At 47.9% G+C, this 18,445-nt stretch overlaps 1 protein-coding gene across 4 annotated transcripts in view; it reads right to left on the bottom strand.

The window, feature by feature from the left end:
* Positions 1-242: 242 nt before the first annotated feature.
* akap13 (A-kinase anchoring protein 13) overlaps positions 243-18,445 on the bottom strand; it is a 121,561-nt gene continuing 103,358 nt past the window's right edge. For 3 of the 4 annotated variants that reach the window (XM_066649356.1, XM_066649359.1, XM_066649357.1), the window contains 19 exons: positions 18,353-18,410; positions 17,551-17,704; positions 16,643-16,752; positions 16,265-16,411; positions 15,908-16,161; positions 14,889-15,014; positions 14,661-14,778; positions 13,679-13,930; positions 12,997-13,073; positions 12,708-12,889; positions 10,994-11,076; positions 10,259-10,441; positions 10,011-10,175; positions 9,782-9,852; positions 9,162-9,206; positions 8,662-8,712; positions 7,717-8,139; positions 5,124-5,436; positions 243-4,212 (listed from right to left, as the gene is read on the bottom strand). In XM_066649356.1, the coding sequence (XP_066505453.1) occupies positions 4,169-4,212; positions 5,124-5,436; positions 7,717-8,139; positions 8,662-8,712; positions 9,162-9,206; positions 9,782-9,852; positions 10,011-10,175; positions 10,259-10,441; positions 10,994-11,076; positions 12,708-12,889; positions 12,997-13,073; positions 13,679-13,930; positions 14,661-14,778; positions 14,889-15,014; positions 15,908-16,161; positions 16,265-16,411; positions 16,643-16,752; positions 17,551-17,704; positions 18,353-18,410 (2,856 nt within the window). In that variant the 3' untranslated portion in view covers positions 243-4,168. The remainder of the gene's footprint in view (positions 4,213-5,123; positions 5,437-7,716; positions 8,140-8,661; positions 8,713-9,161; positions 9,207-9,781; positions 9,853-10,010; positions 10,176-10,258; positions 10,442-10,993; positions 11,077-12,707; positions 12,890-12,996; positions 13,074-13,678; positions 13,931-14,660; positions 14,779-14,888; positions 15,015-15,907; positions 16,162-16,264; positions 16,412-16,642; positions 16,753-17,550; positions 17,705-18,352; positions 18,411-18,445) is intronic. The other variant, XM_066649358.1, reaches the window with a different exon arrangement.

The raw sequence follows: 18,445 nt of genomic DNA, 5'->3' as shown, positions 1-18,445 counted from the left end.
CCCCACACACCCCTGTGGACAGTTTCACACACTCACCCAGTCACTCACACACTCACACACCTGTGCACAGTTTCACACACTCACCCAGTCACTCACACACTCACACCTGTTACACACTCACCCAGTCACTCACACACACACACCTGTTACACACACACTCACACCTGTGGACAGTTTCTCACGCTCACAGGAGATGAATAAGATTAAAATCACCACATCACACAGAGGAACACAATAGTTATTTATTAAGAGATTTTGATATAATCATGTTTCGATAAATAAAGCCCGTTATAAAAAGCTTGAATCAAATCACAAAAAAATCCACAACTAATACTTTTACAATTTTTACATTAAACATATTTACAAAACGGTCCTGCACTGCTTTACACACCAGATCAAAGTGAAAATAAAACGGTACCGCCGTGAAAACCCTTCAACTCTCAGACCCCGCGTTACTTTACTCTTCTAGTGCATTTCATTCATGATTTATTCTTGGAAACTTGTGCACTCAGTGTTGAGAAGCGCAGGCGTCCGGACCTGCGCCGCTCTCTGTCAGAATTAACCACATTCCCCGCTGTGTTTTTGATCCCTGAAGCTGAGGAGGAGGAGAAGCTGAGCTGGGAAAAGCCTGGTGAGATGCTCTGCATTGACTAATGGTAACACTCATCTGGAACACGTCTGTAGGCCACATGCACAAGGGCTTCGTTAGACGAGCACAGGCACCGAAAAACGAAAAGGCAACACTGGAGGTCAGTATTCACGAGAACACCCTGATTCCTCAATAACACTGTCATGAAGCATCACATCCAGGTACTGGACAATTACATTTTAAAATGGGACAAATTACGAGAAAGTGCGTGTTCACAGTAATGTGTGGATCTGGAGCCCACCAACCCACACACTGTGAAACAAGACCCCCCCCCACAGTCAGTTTACAGTGCACTGCCTCAGTCAGAAACACGAGATAAAACGAGGCGTTCTGATCCTGCTCCGCTTCTGACGTCAAGTGCAGAGACTTTAGAATGGCCCCGCCCCCTCGTCTGAGTCTGTCCAATCACAGCGCTGGACCCGTGTTTATGTGACAGCGCAAAGACGAGGTTAAACGCAGCAAAACAGACAACGAGCGCGGAGAAATAAGAGCACTGAGTAAAAACAGAGAAGAAAGAGAACAGAGTGAAAACGGCTAAAAACCAGAGCTTCTGCTCCTCGCTCCTCACTGCTGTGCGCTCGGGGTCGGGGTGAACAGCGAGCGGCTCATTATCATTTAAAGGAACAGGTGCTGAAAGCGGGCGTTCTGAACAGGGCTGTTTACACAGGGGGAGAACACTGCTGTGGGGCTCGTGGGGTTTGGACCGTTTCATTAAGAAACAGAACTATGTTCCACTGTGGAGGAGAGCGTAATAAGTGCTTAATTTCTTTGGAATGATGCATCATAACAGTATTATAAAAAAATCCCTTAATCAGTACCTTCACTGATAGTACCTCATGGAATGAGTTGCTATTAATTACACAGCAACACTTTAAAATTAGGGTCCACTGACATTAGTTAAGCATCAAAATCATCATTAAAATCATATCAAAACCTCACTCAATGCTTCTAGGTTTACAGTTGTTACAGTTCAGTACGTGATCTTAGGCACTTGATTTTAGATGGAATTGTACTTGGCGAAGAAATAGATTCACTTTAACTCTTGTATCTCATGGTGCTTCTCCACTGCAGGGTTCCTACTCGACTCATCTGTTCCCCTCCTCCACCAGGTGAATCAGGTCCTGGTTCTGGAAGCGGGTTCTTGTTTAGTGGCTGTTCTCTCGTGGTTCAGAGCGAGTCAAGTAGGGACTAAACCGTGGCGTGTAAACCTTGCAGAGCGCTGATCGTCCAGAGAGAGTCATCACTCTACGCCACGCAACGCAGACGACCAGCACCAACTCTCCATCTGTAGCAGAGAACCAGCCAGGGACCAATCAGAGAGTACAGTCCAGTAGAGTAGGAACCATGCGGTGGAAAAGCGCCAGTAGTGAGTAACACTCTGTCCTGTGTGCGTTGAAGTGGTGTGTCGTTGAGGTGCTGCTTGTGATTGGCTCACACCTCCGAATCAAAAGCCAGCACGTCTTTAATATACGACACATTCAGAGTGTTTCGCTGTTAAACTGTTGACCCCAACATGAACAAAGACCTCAGTGACATGGTTCCTGACGCAGTGGATGAATGAAAGCAGCCAGAGCGCCCTCTGGAGGTCAGGGCAGATCAGCACCAACCTGTGTTTTTACTGTAAACTACAGTCAAAACACACACACTCCGCGGGATGGTCTTACACTGGTGAGAAAGGATGAGAAATGGGAACGGTTTCTATTGAAAACACGAGTCGTCTTCCTTTAAAGCGGCTTATTTTATGGTTCTCAGATTAATCAGAGACGCCCGGCCAGCAGGACCCTCCACTGAGTTACACAAACAAGCCTGTGTGCTCACTCTCTGTCAATCAAGGTCCATCTGTTCAGCTCTCCATCATTAACCTGGGTTCTTAAACACACACAGCTCTGATTTACTAAAGATGACAGTACATTCTCACCCCCCCCCCTCTCTCTGGAGCCCAATGATTGTCTGTGATTAAAGCCACCACTTTTATTTCACCCCTTTTTAAGCGAACGCGCCTCGTAAAGTGCTAAAATAAAACTAAATCCACAGAGAAAACAACTACACACTGATATCTCCTCCGTGTCTCAGCGCAAACAGCTCAGTCACTCTTCTGTTCAAAGGGAGACGAATTCAATTAGAATCGACTCTACCCTCTCTCTCTCTCCCTACACTCGCTCAAGTCTCTTCAACCCTGCAGCTGCAGAATGATGACACTCCTCTCTTTTCCGAATCAGTAAGAAACAATCCCCGCAAGCGGTTCATTATTCCATTCTCAGAAATCAGTGAAAGCCGAGGGGACACTGTGCTTCTGAGAGGACGAGAACTCGCTGCTCGTTTTGAATCATCTGCTCTGCATCACGCTGCACCCTGAAGAATATGATGTGACGTGTGTGTGCTCAGTCTGAGCTCACTCTGGGATCAGACACACACAGGACTCCTGGAGCTCTGTCCTGTGCCGTGATGCGCACCGAGAAGCTCCCCCTGGTTTCAGGAGAAATACCGAACCATCAGAAGTCCACAAACTATTTGCACTGGTGCTGGTGTGTGTGTGTGTGTGTGTGTGTTAACAGTTAAAACAGAGTCACAGAGTGGATGGGTGTGGAGCTCAGTTCTTAAAGACCCTACAGAGTCAGAGCTGCTCACGGTGGAGGTGATAGGAACCAGACGTCTGTCATTTTGGAGCTTTTCTATTGGTTCATTCTTCATGAGATTTACACACAGTGTGAAGGACAGCTGCTGTGTTCAAATGATGCAGTAAATAAACACCCACACGTTTTCCTTTGGACAGCGATGATATAAAAATGGTTTGAATTCACCATCTGAGGCACTTTTTGTGGGATGCTTTTGGGGTAAAACATTCATTCATTCATCTTTCATTTGGCGTGAGGCAGGACCACATCCTGGACACTGCACCAAACATTCACCCAGTCACACACACACACACACACACACCTGTGTACACTTCTCCCTGGTTACCATCACCACCATCGTGAAGCTTTTCTGAGCTGCTGAGCTTCTCGGCTGGTTCCTCCTCCAGTAGAACACAGTGAGAGAAGCTCTGTCTACAAAGGGGTGACAGGCGACGTGTATCTCAAAGCTTTTAAAGGTTTCAGAGTGAGAAAGTGTGAGAAGAAGGAAAAGAGAAAGGTCCAGAAAGTCTCAGCCCCAGTGCTACCATCAGCTTTAGTCAGACTGCCTTCAGTAGGGCGCCACCCGGAGGCCTGAAAGACACCTGCACCCCGAACCCGGTGGAACACCTCCTCGCTGTGGGACACCGCTGTGATCTCGCTCTCTCTGATGAAGAGAAAGTAAATGAAGGGGTGATGAAGCTGCAGGAAGTGAACCACACGCTGAAATTCCCCAGGGGGCGCTGGTGTGGGTGAGAGAGTGAAGAGAACAGTGAAGAAGCTGCGTGTGATGTCCAGGGTCTGACCAAGCGTTCCTCAGGTGATGTCCTCACTTCACGTGATGAACGATGGAAATCTGGGATCTGAGTGGAGTCAGGGAACTGAGGGAAGGTGGCGGACTGTGTATTCAGCAGAAGAAAACAGATCCCTCTACTGAAGATTCCTGGGCTTCTGTAAAAACACACACACACACACACACACACAGAGATTACAAAACCATAGAAACATTAGGCTCACGTGCAGCTACTTAAACGTATTACGCAGTCTACTGGATGGAGCTCTGCACTGCAGGGTCCCTACTCCACTCCTCCACCAGGTGAATCAGGTCCTGGTTCTGGAAGCGGGTTCTTGTTTAGTGGCTGTTCTCTCGTGGTTCAGAGCGAGTCGAGTAGGGACTAAACCGTGGCGTGTAAACCTTGCAGAGCGCTGATCGTCCAGAGAGAGTCGTCACTCTACGCCACGCGACGCAGACGACCAGCACCAACTCTCCATCTGTAAAATCTCCAGCTGCAGCAGAGATCACGTTTGTTTTTATCCGACTCACGACGGCAGCTCGTAAAATGACGGCGTGGTCGTTTGAAGAGGTTCAAACGCTCCTCGGATCGGTGACCGACGAAAGAATCCAGCGAGAGCTTGGACGCTGCAACAAGGAACGAACAAACTCTACTGATCTGTCTGAACTGATGACGGAGCTGTGTTCAGTCCCAAACAACAACAACACGCCGATACACCACGAGTAAACACCGCTTAACGTTACCACCGCCGTTGTTGTGGTTTCCAAAGTCCACTGTTCTCCTTAGAGACGGGGTTAGAGACGACACCAGATACATTTCAGGGGGGAGCTGTGTGAGTGGGAAACCAACCAGGGACCAATCAGAGAGTAGAGTCCAGTGGTAGAGTGAGCACCTTAGGCTCATGTGCAGCTGCTTCAGAGCATGGAGACTGCACAACAATAAACATGTAAACAGCTTAAGATTAATAACTAAACTTTCCCTTAAAGGAAACTGATGTCCACTGAAGCCTTCTGACCAGGTGTGTGTGTGTGTGTGTGGTGTGTGTGTGTGTGTGTGTGTGTGTCGTACCTGTATTCTGGCTCTGTTGCCCTTTGCCTTTCTTCTTCTTCTTCTCCTTCTTCTCCTTGGGCTTGGCGAGCTGCAGCAGGCGAGAGGGGATCTGACTCTGCTCCACGGCGCCGCTCTTCTGGCCCGAGCTTGAGGAGAACGGGTTCAGGGTCAGGTTCTTTCCTTTACGTTTGGAGTCCACTCGGGTCAGCAGGTCGTGCGCGGACGGAGAAGACGAGAGCTCCATGCAGTCGGCTGGATCTGGGAAGCTCTGCATCTTCAGAGAGTCCTCGGAGGCGGAGGAGGAAGTGCGTGGTCTCTGCTGGAGCAGATCCTGAGGAGGAGGAGGAGGAGGAGGAGGAAGAGTGAGACCAGATAACACAAGAACAGCTTAACAACAACCATACACATTCATCAACACTGTGTCAGACTTTCAGCAGCTGTTCCTTTAAATGATAACGAGCCGCTCGCTGTTCACCCCGACCCCGAGCGCACAGCAGTGAGGAGCGAGGAGCAGAAGCTCTGGTTTTTTCACTCTGTTCTCTTTCTTCTCCGTTCTCGTTTGTCTCAGTTTTTACTCAGTGTTTTGCTGCGTTAACCTCGTTTTGCGCTCTCACATAAACGTGGGTCTGGCGCTGTGATTGGACAGACTCAGACGAGGGGGCGGGGCCATTCAAAAATCCAGGCAGTTGACGTCAGAAGCAGAGAAGAATCAGGACACCTCGTTTTATCCTGTGTTTTTCTGACTCAGGCAGCGTACAGTAAACTGACTGGGGTCTTGTTTCACAGTGTGCGTGTTGGTGGGCTCCAGATTCACACATTAATATGAACATGCACTGAATCAGTGCTTCTCACACTGGCAAAAGAGTAAAGACTGGAGAAAGGTGTGTTATTAAAGTGCTTAGTTATTACGATGTTAACTATATCTGCTCATGGCCGAGCTTTTAATCAACAACGAAAAGCACTTAAAACGAGAGATTAGCGTTACATTTCACATTTATGTAAGATTTATGTAATATTTATAAAGCTATATGGTCTTATGAGGTGTCAGTTTGATGCAGTGCAGTTTCTGGAGTAAAACCAGCAAAGTGCAGATGTGATCTGTGCGTCACAAAGCTAAATAAACACAATTAAAGTAGTCCGTGTCTGGCTCCGGGGCGGGGGGTGGAGGGGGAGGGGGGGGGACTCACTCTGGGGTCTGGGTTAGATTAAGGATTAAGGCCAAAGGATAAAACATGAGTACGTTGTTCGAACAATTGCATAAATGACGGCGCTAATCTGCGAGCTACTGTTGTGTCTCGTCTTGTTTTACATCGTTATGTAACAGTCTCACAGTTACATCACTATTTCAGGACGTGGAAAGGTAGAGGCCTTTTAACTAATCACTCTCTCTCTTTAGAAACGTAAATAAAGAACGGGGTGTCGCAGGGAATTTGACTTTTCTCTGTCTGTTCTAAACAAGGACAGAACCAGAGCCAGGACAGAGTCATGGTTAATCCACTGTTTACAGCGCGGTCAGATCAGAGTGAGACATGATGCAGAGTTCTGAGTCGTCCTCAGGAGCTTGTGAAGAGTTAACTGTAGAAATCTGATTATTTCCCCTTTTCCGTTTCCCAGTTTTAGAAGAGAAAGCTCCACTGGTTCTCTGTTCTTTACCCAGAACACCATCGAGGACGATATAACACTCTGTAAACGACCCGTCCAGCTCCACTGCGCCATAACGCTTTACTTGAGGCTCTGAGCTCTTTCTGGAGCTTCTTTATCTCGTCAGTTCACGCTGAAGGACCCACTGTTCCTTGGTTGCAGCTGGGAATGGACAATTCCAGTCCCAGAACCGATTGATTTTGGTGGAAAATTATATTATGTGGTTCTAAATAATAATAATAATAAAAAAATAACCCAAAAAAATGTGTTTCATAATAAGAGTTATAATAAGAATTTCAGAATAAGAGTTTTAAAATAATAAGAGTTTCAAAATAATAAGAGTTTTAGAATAATATATGTTTCATAATAAGAGTTTTAGAATATACTTGAAGATCAACTGCGAAAAACAGCGATGGAAAATTATTTTTTTGGAAATAACATCAATGTCTGAGCAGTTCATACCTAATGAGCAAGTGGTACAGCGCCCCCCGGAGCCCTGGACTGATCCTGCAACCACATGCTATTAGCAGAACCCCCTTCCCCTGCCACTCTCCTTCCTCTTCTCTTCCGTTGTCATACCTCCACCACCTGAGCTTCTTATTGTATCTTATTACAGCACTGAGCATAAGTCAGAGACCACACTGCATTTATTTACTGTACTTTTAAAGTTCTGAAAGACAACGGTGCCCCGACACATAAATGTTAAATCAAGCTTTTTTTATATAGTGTTTTTGTATTAATCAGCTGTAAAAGATCTCTCCATCCTCTCGTTTCAAAGGGAGCTGACGTCATCTGAAGCCTCAATTAACTACGTCCAATGCCAACAATGTGGGCCAGAGGGGTATAGCCCCCCCTAGTGTCTGGCGGTGGAGCAGCGTTCTGTGGAGTGATGGTAAATACATGACGAGTGGTGGAGTATGTTCAGCACTGAACCATGGTGTGTTTTGTTGATGAGGGTCATAAACCTCACCTCAGCGCTCTGCCGGAGCTGTATCTGTGTGTACAGCTGCTCTCTCTCTCTCTCTAGTTTCCTCTGACTGTCCTTCAGCCTCGCCAGGTCTCTCTGGTACTCCTCCTTCTTGGTCTGAAAATCGTTCTTCTCCTCCTCCAGCTCCCTGCGTCTCCTCTCGTTCTCCTCCTCCAGAGCGTTCAGGCGCTCTTCTCTCTGCTGCACGTCCTTCTCCCTCTGCTCCCACTCCTTCTCCCTGCGCCTCCTCTCCTCCGCCTCCTGCCGCTGCCGCTCCGCGCTCCTCTGCTTCTCCTGCTCGATCAGAGAGGCCGGCCGCGAGGAGGAGGAGGACGAGGAGGAGGAGATGGAGGGATGGCGGGAGGGTCGTTCACTGAGGGCCTGACGCTGGTCCTCGACGAAAGTGTCCTGCTGCACGACCACGGCCTGAGAGAGAGAGAGTGTGTGAGAGAGAGAAAAAGAGAAGGAGAAAGAGAAAAAGAGAGTGTGAGAGAGAGAGGGAGAGGGAAGGGGGGGAGAGAGAGAGGGAGAGAGAGAGTGTGTGAGAGAAAAAGAGAAGGAGAAAGAGAAAAAGAGAGAGAGACAGAGTGGGAGAGAGAGAGGGAGACACAGAGAGAGAGAGAGAGAGAGAGAGAGAGAGAGAGAGGGGGAAGGGGGAGAGAGAGACAGAGAGGGGGAGACAGAGAGAGAGTGTGTGTGTGAGAGAGAGGGGGGGACAGAGAGATAGAGACAAAGAGGGTGTGAGAGACAGAGAGAGGGGGGGAGGGGGAGAGAGGGGAGGGGAGGGAGAGAGAGAGAGAGAGAGAGAAGGGGGTAATGGAGGGATGGCAGCGAAGAAGAGAGAGAGAGCAGGCACAGGGTGATAAGAGAGATGTGAAAGAGGTGTGTGTGTGTGTGTGTGAGAGAGAGAGAGAGAGAGAGAGATGGGGGGGGGTTGTAGTGACTCACCTGTAACGTGTTAAGAAGGTCGTGAAGACGAGTGACACTTTGGAGTACCTGCTGAAAAAGAGAAAGAGAGAGAGAGGGAGGGAGAGAGAATATAAAAAGAGTGAAAAGAGGAAGAAAGAGAGGGAGACTTTCATTTAGTCTGAGTGAACAGATAACACTAATCATCTCATCAGTGTGACCCTCCCTCCCTCCCTCACACACACACACCAATGTATTTCAACATTTTAATTCATACACAACTGCAGCTTTTATTGAACAACACATGATAAAGTCACATTGCTGCACATGCATTTCACACTTCATACATTTACACTGCTACGTTCCCAACCCCCCTCCCCCCCTCCTCCACCCACTTCTAGCCATAGCTCCACCTTGAGGACCACTGCCCTCATACGGACACTAACTCTAACCCTAAACCTGACACGAGTATTACACCTAATCCTAACACTAACGGGTAAAAACCCAACACACACCCACACACACTCCAATGCTCCTCCTACCTCACTGTTCCTCTTAAGCAGCAGCAGAAGGTTAGCGTTGCCCCCCTGTGGAAGAGAAGAGTAATTACACACTCAAACACAACCCTCACACACACACAACATCACCTCCAGGAAACACTGCAGTTCAGAGAGAGCATCATCATCGTCACCATCATCATCCCCATGGAAGGAGATTCAATAACGACTGCTCATCGTTTTATAGACTCACAGCGGACACCGCAGCAGTGATAAAGTAAACATTACCACAACTGAATAATGCTGTAAATTATACACAGCAGGGGGTTTTAACCTTGTCCACAGTGCAATGTGTGACCCTTTATGGACTGACGGACACCGTGGGACCCCCACGTCTCTGGGAAATAAGGGGTTAACTCTGCTGCTGTAGGTGTGAGCTACATAAACTACCGCGTAAATAAACTACAGTAGTAAGGGAAGGTATTCGCCAGGAGTGTTGAGTCATAAAAACACTGTTAAGAGTGTATAACGCACACACACACAGAGTTAAAAATGTATTTTATCTGTAGTACTCCGCTGCACACACAGCAACTAAAACATTGTTGATGACCTCATGTTCTCTCTCTCTCTCTCTCTCTCTCTCTCTCACACACACACACACACACCTTCTTCAGGACGCTGTCTGACTCAGTTCTCCGCAGATCCGCTGACTCATCTGCTTCCTCTCTCTCTCCATCTGAGGATCAAATGCACAGGTTAACTTCTTACATTCTCTCTCTCTCTCTCTCTCTCTCTCTCTCTCTCTCTCTCACACACACACACACACACACTCACAGCTTTTTCTTTGCAAATATACATTAAGAAGTTGTCATTGTTTCAATATTCAAAGCAAACCTCTGCCCTTGGAGCTGTTCATCTGGTGGCTGTCGAATCCTCCGAACGTTTCGGCCCGTCGTGGTAAACTCACAGAGCCCGCACACACACCCTCCGAGCCCACACACACCTGCTGTCCCATCGCTCCACACACACTGCTGTTCACCAGCTCCTGCAGCTTCTCCACTGCACACAAGAAGTCAAATGCAAAATGTTGGACATTAATTTATTCAGAATCTAGGGTCAGTGATGGAAGTTTACACACTCACCTTCCGTCAGAGCGTCTCTAATGATTGGTTCTCCCTTGGTGACCTCATCAGTGGTGGCCCTGAACATCATCCTGCTGCGCAGCGTGGCGTCCTCCGGCGAGACGCTGTCACAGAGTTCCCGAAACAAACGCACCTTCTCTTCCAGCAAACACACCACCTGCTCATCCTTCTTCTGCAGCAGCTCTGAGCACAGCATCACTGACATTAATAACACAGTATTTTATACCGTTTTAAGACCATTAACCACAGTTTCTCTCTGGATCAGACCTTTATCCTTTTGCTGGCAGCTGGCATCATCCAAAATGCACTTTATTTTTCTCAGTTTATTTTATTCCACAGTTTGAGGAGTAAAGGCAGTCTGTTCTGTGCAGAGCTCACAGCAGAGAGGAGCAGAGGCAGGAACTCACGGTGTCTCTATGTTTCTGTAGTGTAACTGTATGTAGGAGTAAACAGCTGTAGCTAATGGCTGTGTAAAGCACTGTGTAAACGGCTGCACTCCTGAGTGACTGACAGTAAAAAAAAAAATCAATCCAGGTGAAGCTCATTGTGTGGCTTCTTTCAGCAACTAAATGCTTTTTAAACTTACAATTAACAACAATTAACTACACAAACCAATGCCGCTAATCAGTAATAAAATCATTAAGTAATAATACACTGGCGGGAGCATTTCTATACGAGGGATTTCATATGAAGACACTGAGCTGTCAAACAACGCTTGAAGACAAGTGGGAGTACCTCTGATCTCTTTGGCTTTGACCTCCTGGAGTCTCTTGTCTTCTTCGTTTTCACTCGGAACCCCTTCATCGTCCTCCTTCTCTCTGCAGGAAGAGCGGAGACAGTCAGAACATCCACACACACAACATCCGTTTTCCCCAGCATCGTGTGAACGGAAAGCGAACAGAATCTCAGGTGGAGCGATAAAGGAGTGGAGGGCAAAGCCGAGGTTCAGAATAAAGAGGACTGACTGTGTAAGTGCTAACCTCTGGCTCAGTTGGAAAGCAGCATTGTTCTGTAGAATGTTGAACTGTGAGCAATGCATAGGGCGCTGTACACGGGGGCGGGGCTCTGCTGCACTGTTTGCAGCGAGGAAAAAGTGATAGTGGAAACTAGGGTGTGAGGGAAAGGGGGCGGGAACATTGACTCACTAATTTGCATACAGTGATAGTGAATCTCCATCTGTAAATCATCGAAACCCAAACTCTCACACACTTCTTGTTTCCTGATCGTTTGAGGCTAAATACAAACATAGGAAACTGGGTTTTACATTCTCTCACCTTCCCCTTCACTGCGTCTCGTAATGAAAGTGATAGGACTGTACCATCAGAGCGGGGGGAGACCAACTTGCGGCACGTTAAGCGCCTCTGCACGTTAAACACAGACTGCCCACCAAACAACGGACATCTTCTAACTCCAGGGTGGACATCAAACACAGACACAGAGCAGCAGTGTCAGCGTTTACACACTACACATACATACGGTACACACGTGGTGACGGCTGGAACACTGAATTTCCCTCAGGTTCTGGGGTGTGCTCTGGTTGAAGGGTTATATCACTTATTTTCGACATTAAAGCTCAGCGGATACTGTGTAATTAAAGTTTTCTGTGCTTTTCCACAACAAACACCGCTATAGAGTTTTGGTGAAGTTGTGTGAAGTGTGGTTTACGCTCAGAGAGTGACTCCCTGATGGCACAGTCCTATCACTTTACGAGGACAACTGAGAAAATAGAATAAAGAATCATTTTTATAATCCATCCATTCATTCATTATCTGTAGCCGCTTATCCAATTCAGGGTCACGGTGGGTCCAGAGCCTACCTGGAATACACCCTGGAGGGGGCGCCAGTCCTTGACAGACACACACACACCTGCGGTCAATTTTGAGTCGCCACACTCCTCACAGACAGTCACCCGGAGGAAACCCACGCAGACACAGGGAGAACACACCACACTCCTCACAGACAGTCACCCGGAGGAAACCCACGCAGACACAGGGAGAACACACCACAATCCTCACAGACAGTCACCCGGAGGAAACCCACGCAGACACAGAGAGAACACCCCACACAGACAGTCACCCGGAGGAAACCCACGCAGACACAGGGAGAACACACCACACTCCTCACAGACAGTCACCCGGAGGAAACCCACGCAGACACAGGGAGAACACACCACAATCCTCACAGACAGTCACCCGGAGGAAACCCACGCAGACACAGGGAGAACACACCACACTCCTCACAGACAGTCACCCGGAGGAAACCCACGCAGACACAGAGAGAACCCATCACGGTTTTGTTCTGATGGAGCTCAGAGCGAAGGCAGCACTTAATAAACTCTCCACACTCCGTGAACAAATCAGCCTTGGGGCGGTGGGGTGTTTATGTTGCAGGTAGAGTGTAGTTACTGATGAACACGACTGAGGTATACCCTCGGGTTGAAGAGACTCACACAGACTGCATGGCGTTCTGGATGAGCTGGATCCACGTGTTCCTCTCCACTTTGGAGCTGGCGTAAACCTCCACCATCTCCGGCTTCTCCATCCCCACCGTGATGAGGAAGAGCCCGCGCTCTTCATTAGCGACCTCCCTCACTATCAGTTTGTGCAGAGAGATCACTGTAGAGCGCTGGTCCTGTAACCCCCCACACACACACACACACACACACACAGTGGTCATTTACACACAGATAAACGAACCTGAGTCGGGAATAGATCTCGAACAGCGATCAGAATACGTACCAGAGATGCGAAAACATATTTCTGGTCTTTCTCCTGCAGGAACACAAAGACATCGGAGAGCAGCAAGGCCTGCACATCTGGAGAAACACACAACACAACAGAGGATTCGTCGTTATAGTAACAGGGAGGACATACAGTTCAGAAGGCTCTCTATGTCCAGAAGCATTAAGACACTGCGTATAATCAATGAATTCAGGTGCTTTAAGATACATCTCCCATGGACATGGTCATTTGTGCAAGTGCTATCTCCACAGAACAGCCTGGGAGGTTTTTGAGCAGCTGCTCATGAGTCTAGAAGGGGTACTAAAACCTCCAGTATTGAGAGAGACAAAGGGTGAATCCCATCTACCCCCTTGCCCCCAGCACTGGGCCCTACCGCTCTGTATCCCTGAGAGGTGGGGGTCTCGGTTCTTGTTGGGAGAGAGGTCCAGCAGCTCCTCTGATATCACTGCAGACTGGTGCAGAGCTGCTACAGAGCGGCGCTAGTCGCCTGGGAATGACGTGCTACTCTGTTTTATTTGTGTTCTGATGATGTACCAGGGTCTTGAAGGGTCGTCCCGTTTCATAGAGGGAGATTTTAACCACTACGCCCTGTAACTCAGCTCCAGGAGAGCCCAACCAATGTCCTACACCCCCGAGGGACCCTCAGAGTCAGAGCTCCACAGTAAACCATCCCTCCCACCTTTCAGTCGTCCGGCTGAGGTCTTCAGCTGCACCGGTCCGTCGTGCAGGAGCCTGCGCCCGCGGATGAGGTCCTCTCGGGCGAACATCTGCCCGCTCTTCATCCTCATGATGGATTTACTGTCCGTCCGACTGTGGATCTCCTTCAGCCTGCGTCTCTTCTCGTACTCGCTCACCTTCAAATCCACCGCCGCAATCACCTCCTTCACCTGCTGTAGAGCCTCCGCCATCTCCACGTGCTCCTCCTCCGCATCTGAGCCCATCACAGTCAGGTTACAGCACACGTCATGCAAAACACAAACAGGAGACCAATGGTGAATACTAGAACTGATAGAACAACAGTGCAATCTTAATTCAATTCAGGTTCAAGCCCAGATGTTTCTGACCAACAAAGTTTCCTCCAGCTCTTCCTGGTGGATCCCCAGGCGTTCTATAACCCAGGGCTATAATCCCTCCGGGGGCTCCTGGGTGCCTGGGATACCTCCTCCTTAGGAGGTGAACAACCTCCACTGACTGCTCTCAACGGGAAAGAGCTGCAGCTCTACACTGAGCTACTCCCTCGATCACAAAGAGTGAGCCGAGAAGTGTTAAAGGGACACTAGGTTAGATTTGGGTTTTATGTTCCTGGGGCTCCCCCTAGTGTTTAAAGACGGTACCTAAATAAATGTGGAGGGAAAGATATCCACTGTGGTCTCCTACCTTCCTCCACAGGTTACATAGTGTAGTTTCCAAAGGGCTGACCCCAGAGTAGCAATAAGAAAGACTCTGTTGTCTCTAGTACAGGTCCATGAAGCATCTCAATGATTTTGAAGCTGAAGTTTTAAGGTAAAGATATTACAATGTGTTCCTTTAAAGTACAGCTGTGTTCCCTAAAGGTTCATTACATTCTCTTCTCCAGAAGAAGTGGGGGATCTCTGTAATCTTTCATTATAGAGCTGTGTGAACGTAATGAACCCAACCATCATTGAGCTGGAGATGCTGACCTTTCGTGTGCTGGAGGACCCTCTGCAGTAACACTGGGTATTTGGTGAGGCGCTGGGTCACTAAGAGAACACATTCGGGGATGCTCAACCTCCGCACAACGGGACTGCTCATCATTTTCTGAGGAGAAATAAAAAACATCAGAGACGTTGGAGGGAGTTTCTGATTTTCTGAAGTGAGTATCACCTTCACAGCAGTTCTCTTCACACTGTGTGTGTGTGTGTGTTTACTCTGATAAAAGCCTGAAAGCGTTTGTCTTTGGCGTGAAGCTCCTTGTACAGATTTACAGTCTCGTTGTGGCGGCTGCAGAACTTCCCGTACACCTTCGTCATCCTCTCTGCATTGGAGCCAGTAAACTACACCAAACACAGCACAGATAAAGAGTCAGAGACGCACTGATCTGAGCGTCACATCTCACATTCATTTCCAGGCAATCACTGACTTCAACATAAATAAAGGACCGGAGCACTTGGATTCACTGAAACCCATTCTGGAACTTATAAAAAACAACAGGGAGACCCACGCAGACACAGAGAGAACACACCACACTCCTCACAGACAGTCACCCGGAGGAAACCCATGCAAACACAAGGAGAACACACCACACTCCTCACAGACAGTCACCCGGAGGAAACCCACGTAGACACAGGGAGAACACACCACACTCCTCACAGACAGTCACCCAGAGGAAACCCACGCAGACACAGGGAGAACACACCGCACTCCTCACAGACAGTCACCCGGAGGAAACCCACGTAGACACAGGGAGAACACACCACACTCCTCACAGACAGTCACCCGGATCGGGACTTGAACCCGCTCGGATAAAACAACCCGGAGTCCGATAAAAACAAACGTAATCTCTGCTGCAGCTGGAGATTTTGCAGATGAGGAGTTAGTGCTGGACGTCTGCATTGGGTGGTGATTGACAGGTTGCTCTGGCCAATCAGTCCTCTGCAGGGTTTACACGTCACAATATAGTTTCCTATTTATTTATTTTGTTTTTGGTTTTATTTTGCTCCTGGGGCTCCCCCTAGTGTAATTCATATTTACAGCACTGTACTGAAATCAATGGGAAGGGGGCAGTGGTCTCCTCTCCTCCTTTAAAATCTACATAGTGCAGTTTATTACGGCTCAGTGGAGCATCACAGTGATTCTAAGGCTGTTTATTAATATAATACATAATATAAAATATTACGTATATTACCTATTAAGAAGCTACCAGCTTTGAAAGAGTTAAAAGACTCACCTGATCCAGCAGCACGTCTCCGATCCTGCGGATGATATATCCCCCCTCGCCCTCTCGATCAGCCTGTGCCACCCTCCTGCGGTCCAGCAGCTGCGTGAGGAAGAGCGTGTGCAGGTCCAGGAGCTCGTCCACCATGGGGAACATCTTGTCCATCACAGAAGCCTCCAGCTGCACCTCCTTCTGCAAACCTTTACAGTAAACCTCAGCCATTATACGCAGGGTCCGCACGTGGTGCATCTCTGTCTGGATCAGTTCTGCAGGGAGGGACAGAGGGGAACATAAACACTGCAAACTTAAAAACACACTCATTAACAAAAGAATCCTGCTTCTAACAAGCTTTCGTGCCCTCCGTCTTACCGTAGATGACGTCCTGCCTCTTGATCACGTCCTTCTTGAGCTGTTTTAGATACTTCCTGTCCACAGTTAAACTCCAGGAGTCGGCCTCCAGCTCCTTGGCATCCGCTTCAAAATCCCCCATCAGCTGACCATCCATCAGCTCCGCACCTGCAGGGGGCAGAGGGGAGCAGCGGTCAGACTACACTGCTCTGAAACCCCTCTGTGGTTAGTGTAGAGGAGCCCAAACTCTGATGGACATGTGACTGATGGACATTTCCTTCTCTAAAGTTAATATTCAGAGATACATTCGGACAGTGACGGTACGCACTAAAGCTTCCGTCTGTTCCCTGGGTTAAAGTCAGAAAGGAAACATGGTTGTGGTTGTGAGCGGAGGCTGACCTTCGTCTGTGAGCGACTCTGTGGACTCGTTGACTCTGCTGATCTTGTGCAGAGAGTCTGTGGACTGAGAGAGGAACTTCTGGCCCTTCAGCGGGGCATCGTCCATTTGCCTGAAAAAATAAAACCCTCAGTTAGAGACTTGCCTTTAATCACTTTCTATCCGTTTCAGTTTGATTCACAGCGCTGTAGCGGTCTAACCTTCCCCTCCTCACCAACACCCTCATCCTTCACTGAGAACTGGTCAATCCACCACAAACGGGTCAGTACCACTTTAAAATAAGACTATACTATAAATATATATACTTTTATCAGCCAAAACACTCATCTTTACATCTCTTTACTGTAAAAAACACATTATTTCACGGTTAAATGCACAGACCGTTAGGGGGCGATACACGTGTTCAATGACTGGGAGGAGCTGAGACTCATTAGGGAGCTCCCAGCATGCCTTGCTGCTCCAAATTTGGCGCCCAGACACTGCACACTTCTTCACTCCTTTTAAGGGCTGAATATCGTTATTTTTGTATCTAAATACAGCTCTACCTCAGTCTCCATTCTATTTGTCACACTATTAAAGTGTTAATTTTATGGCAAAACAATGTTTCTTTGTTATTTTTATGTAAATACTACAGGGTTTTTACGGTGTGTATCTGTTTTTTAACAGAAAAGTACAGTAAACAAAACAGCTCTTGAACGTAAAATTTAAAAACCACGAGAGAACAGCCACTAAACAAGAACCCGCTTCCAGAACCAGGACCAGAACCAGGACCTGATGTGGCCAGTGGAAAAGCGAAAGAGCCAAGTCGGGTCGAGTAGGTCCCATGCAGTGGAAAAGCACCATAATGTTGAAGTCTATTATAAAGCATTAAATAAACCAGCGTCATTGAGTTAACCCCTGCAGCACTGACCCGGCGATGTTGCTGATGGAGATGCTCTTGGACAGGGGGCTGCTGTTGAAGGCCATGATTCCAGGACTTTTCCGAGGCGGTGGGATGGGAGGAGGAGGCATCGGGTCGTCGGGAATCAGCATCGTGGACCAAGGACGCTCCCTCACTATAACAGCTTTCAGAGCGCAAACAGCATTAACAAATAAACACAACCTCTAACAAATATATGACAGAATATTCACACGGACTCCTGCCAAATGACTCACAGTGGACACAGCTGACGTTGACCCAACTCTAGGTCATATTTTTACTTCTGAATCATTGTGATGCTCCACTGAGCTGTAACAGGGAGAAAAGAGCTACTCGGGGCTCAGCACTGCAGAAACTACACTATGTACTTTCTGGAGAGGGTAGAAACCACACCCCTAACCCATCCCCCTAGATTTCAACCCAGTGTTGCTTTAATGAGCACTAATGCTTAAGCTTTAAAGGAACACTATGTAACATTCAGTATTTTTGCTCTTGGGCTCCCCCAGAGGCACAGAAGTGTAATTAGTTTTTCAGCACGGTCCAGAAATCAAGGGGGGGGGGGTGGATTACTACCCTCCACCAAAAGTTACATAGTGCAGCTTCTGTAGCGCTGAGGCCAGAGTAGAAATGACAGCTCAGTGGAGCATCACAATTATTTAATTATAAAAAATACGACCTAGGGTTGCTTTAATGTCAAATTTAAGCCTGAATTCCAGTGAAAACAAAGCCATAAATGTACTCTCTATAAACATACAGCGGGATGTAACAGGCTTATCGACTGTAAACCACCTACATTTGCTTCTGATGGCGACTCCAGGCGCTGACGCTGAGTCAGTGACACTTTGCTGCGGCTGATGATCAGAAAATAAAACACATGTTAAACACG

This window comes from Hoplias malabaricus, chromosome 17 (genome assembly GCF_029633855.1).
Source record: "Hoplias malabaricus isolate fHopMal1 chromosome 17, fHopMal1.hap1, whole genome shotgun sequence".
NCBI classification, from domain to species: domain Eukaryota; kingdom Metazoa; phylum Chordata; class Actinopteri; order Characiformes; family Erythrinidae; genus Hoplias; species Hoplias malabaricus.
The sequence above is the reverse complement of the archived record's forward strand: the minus strand, read 5'-3'. Positions and strand labels throughout refer to the sequence as shown.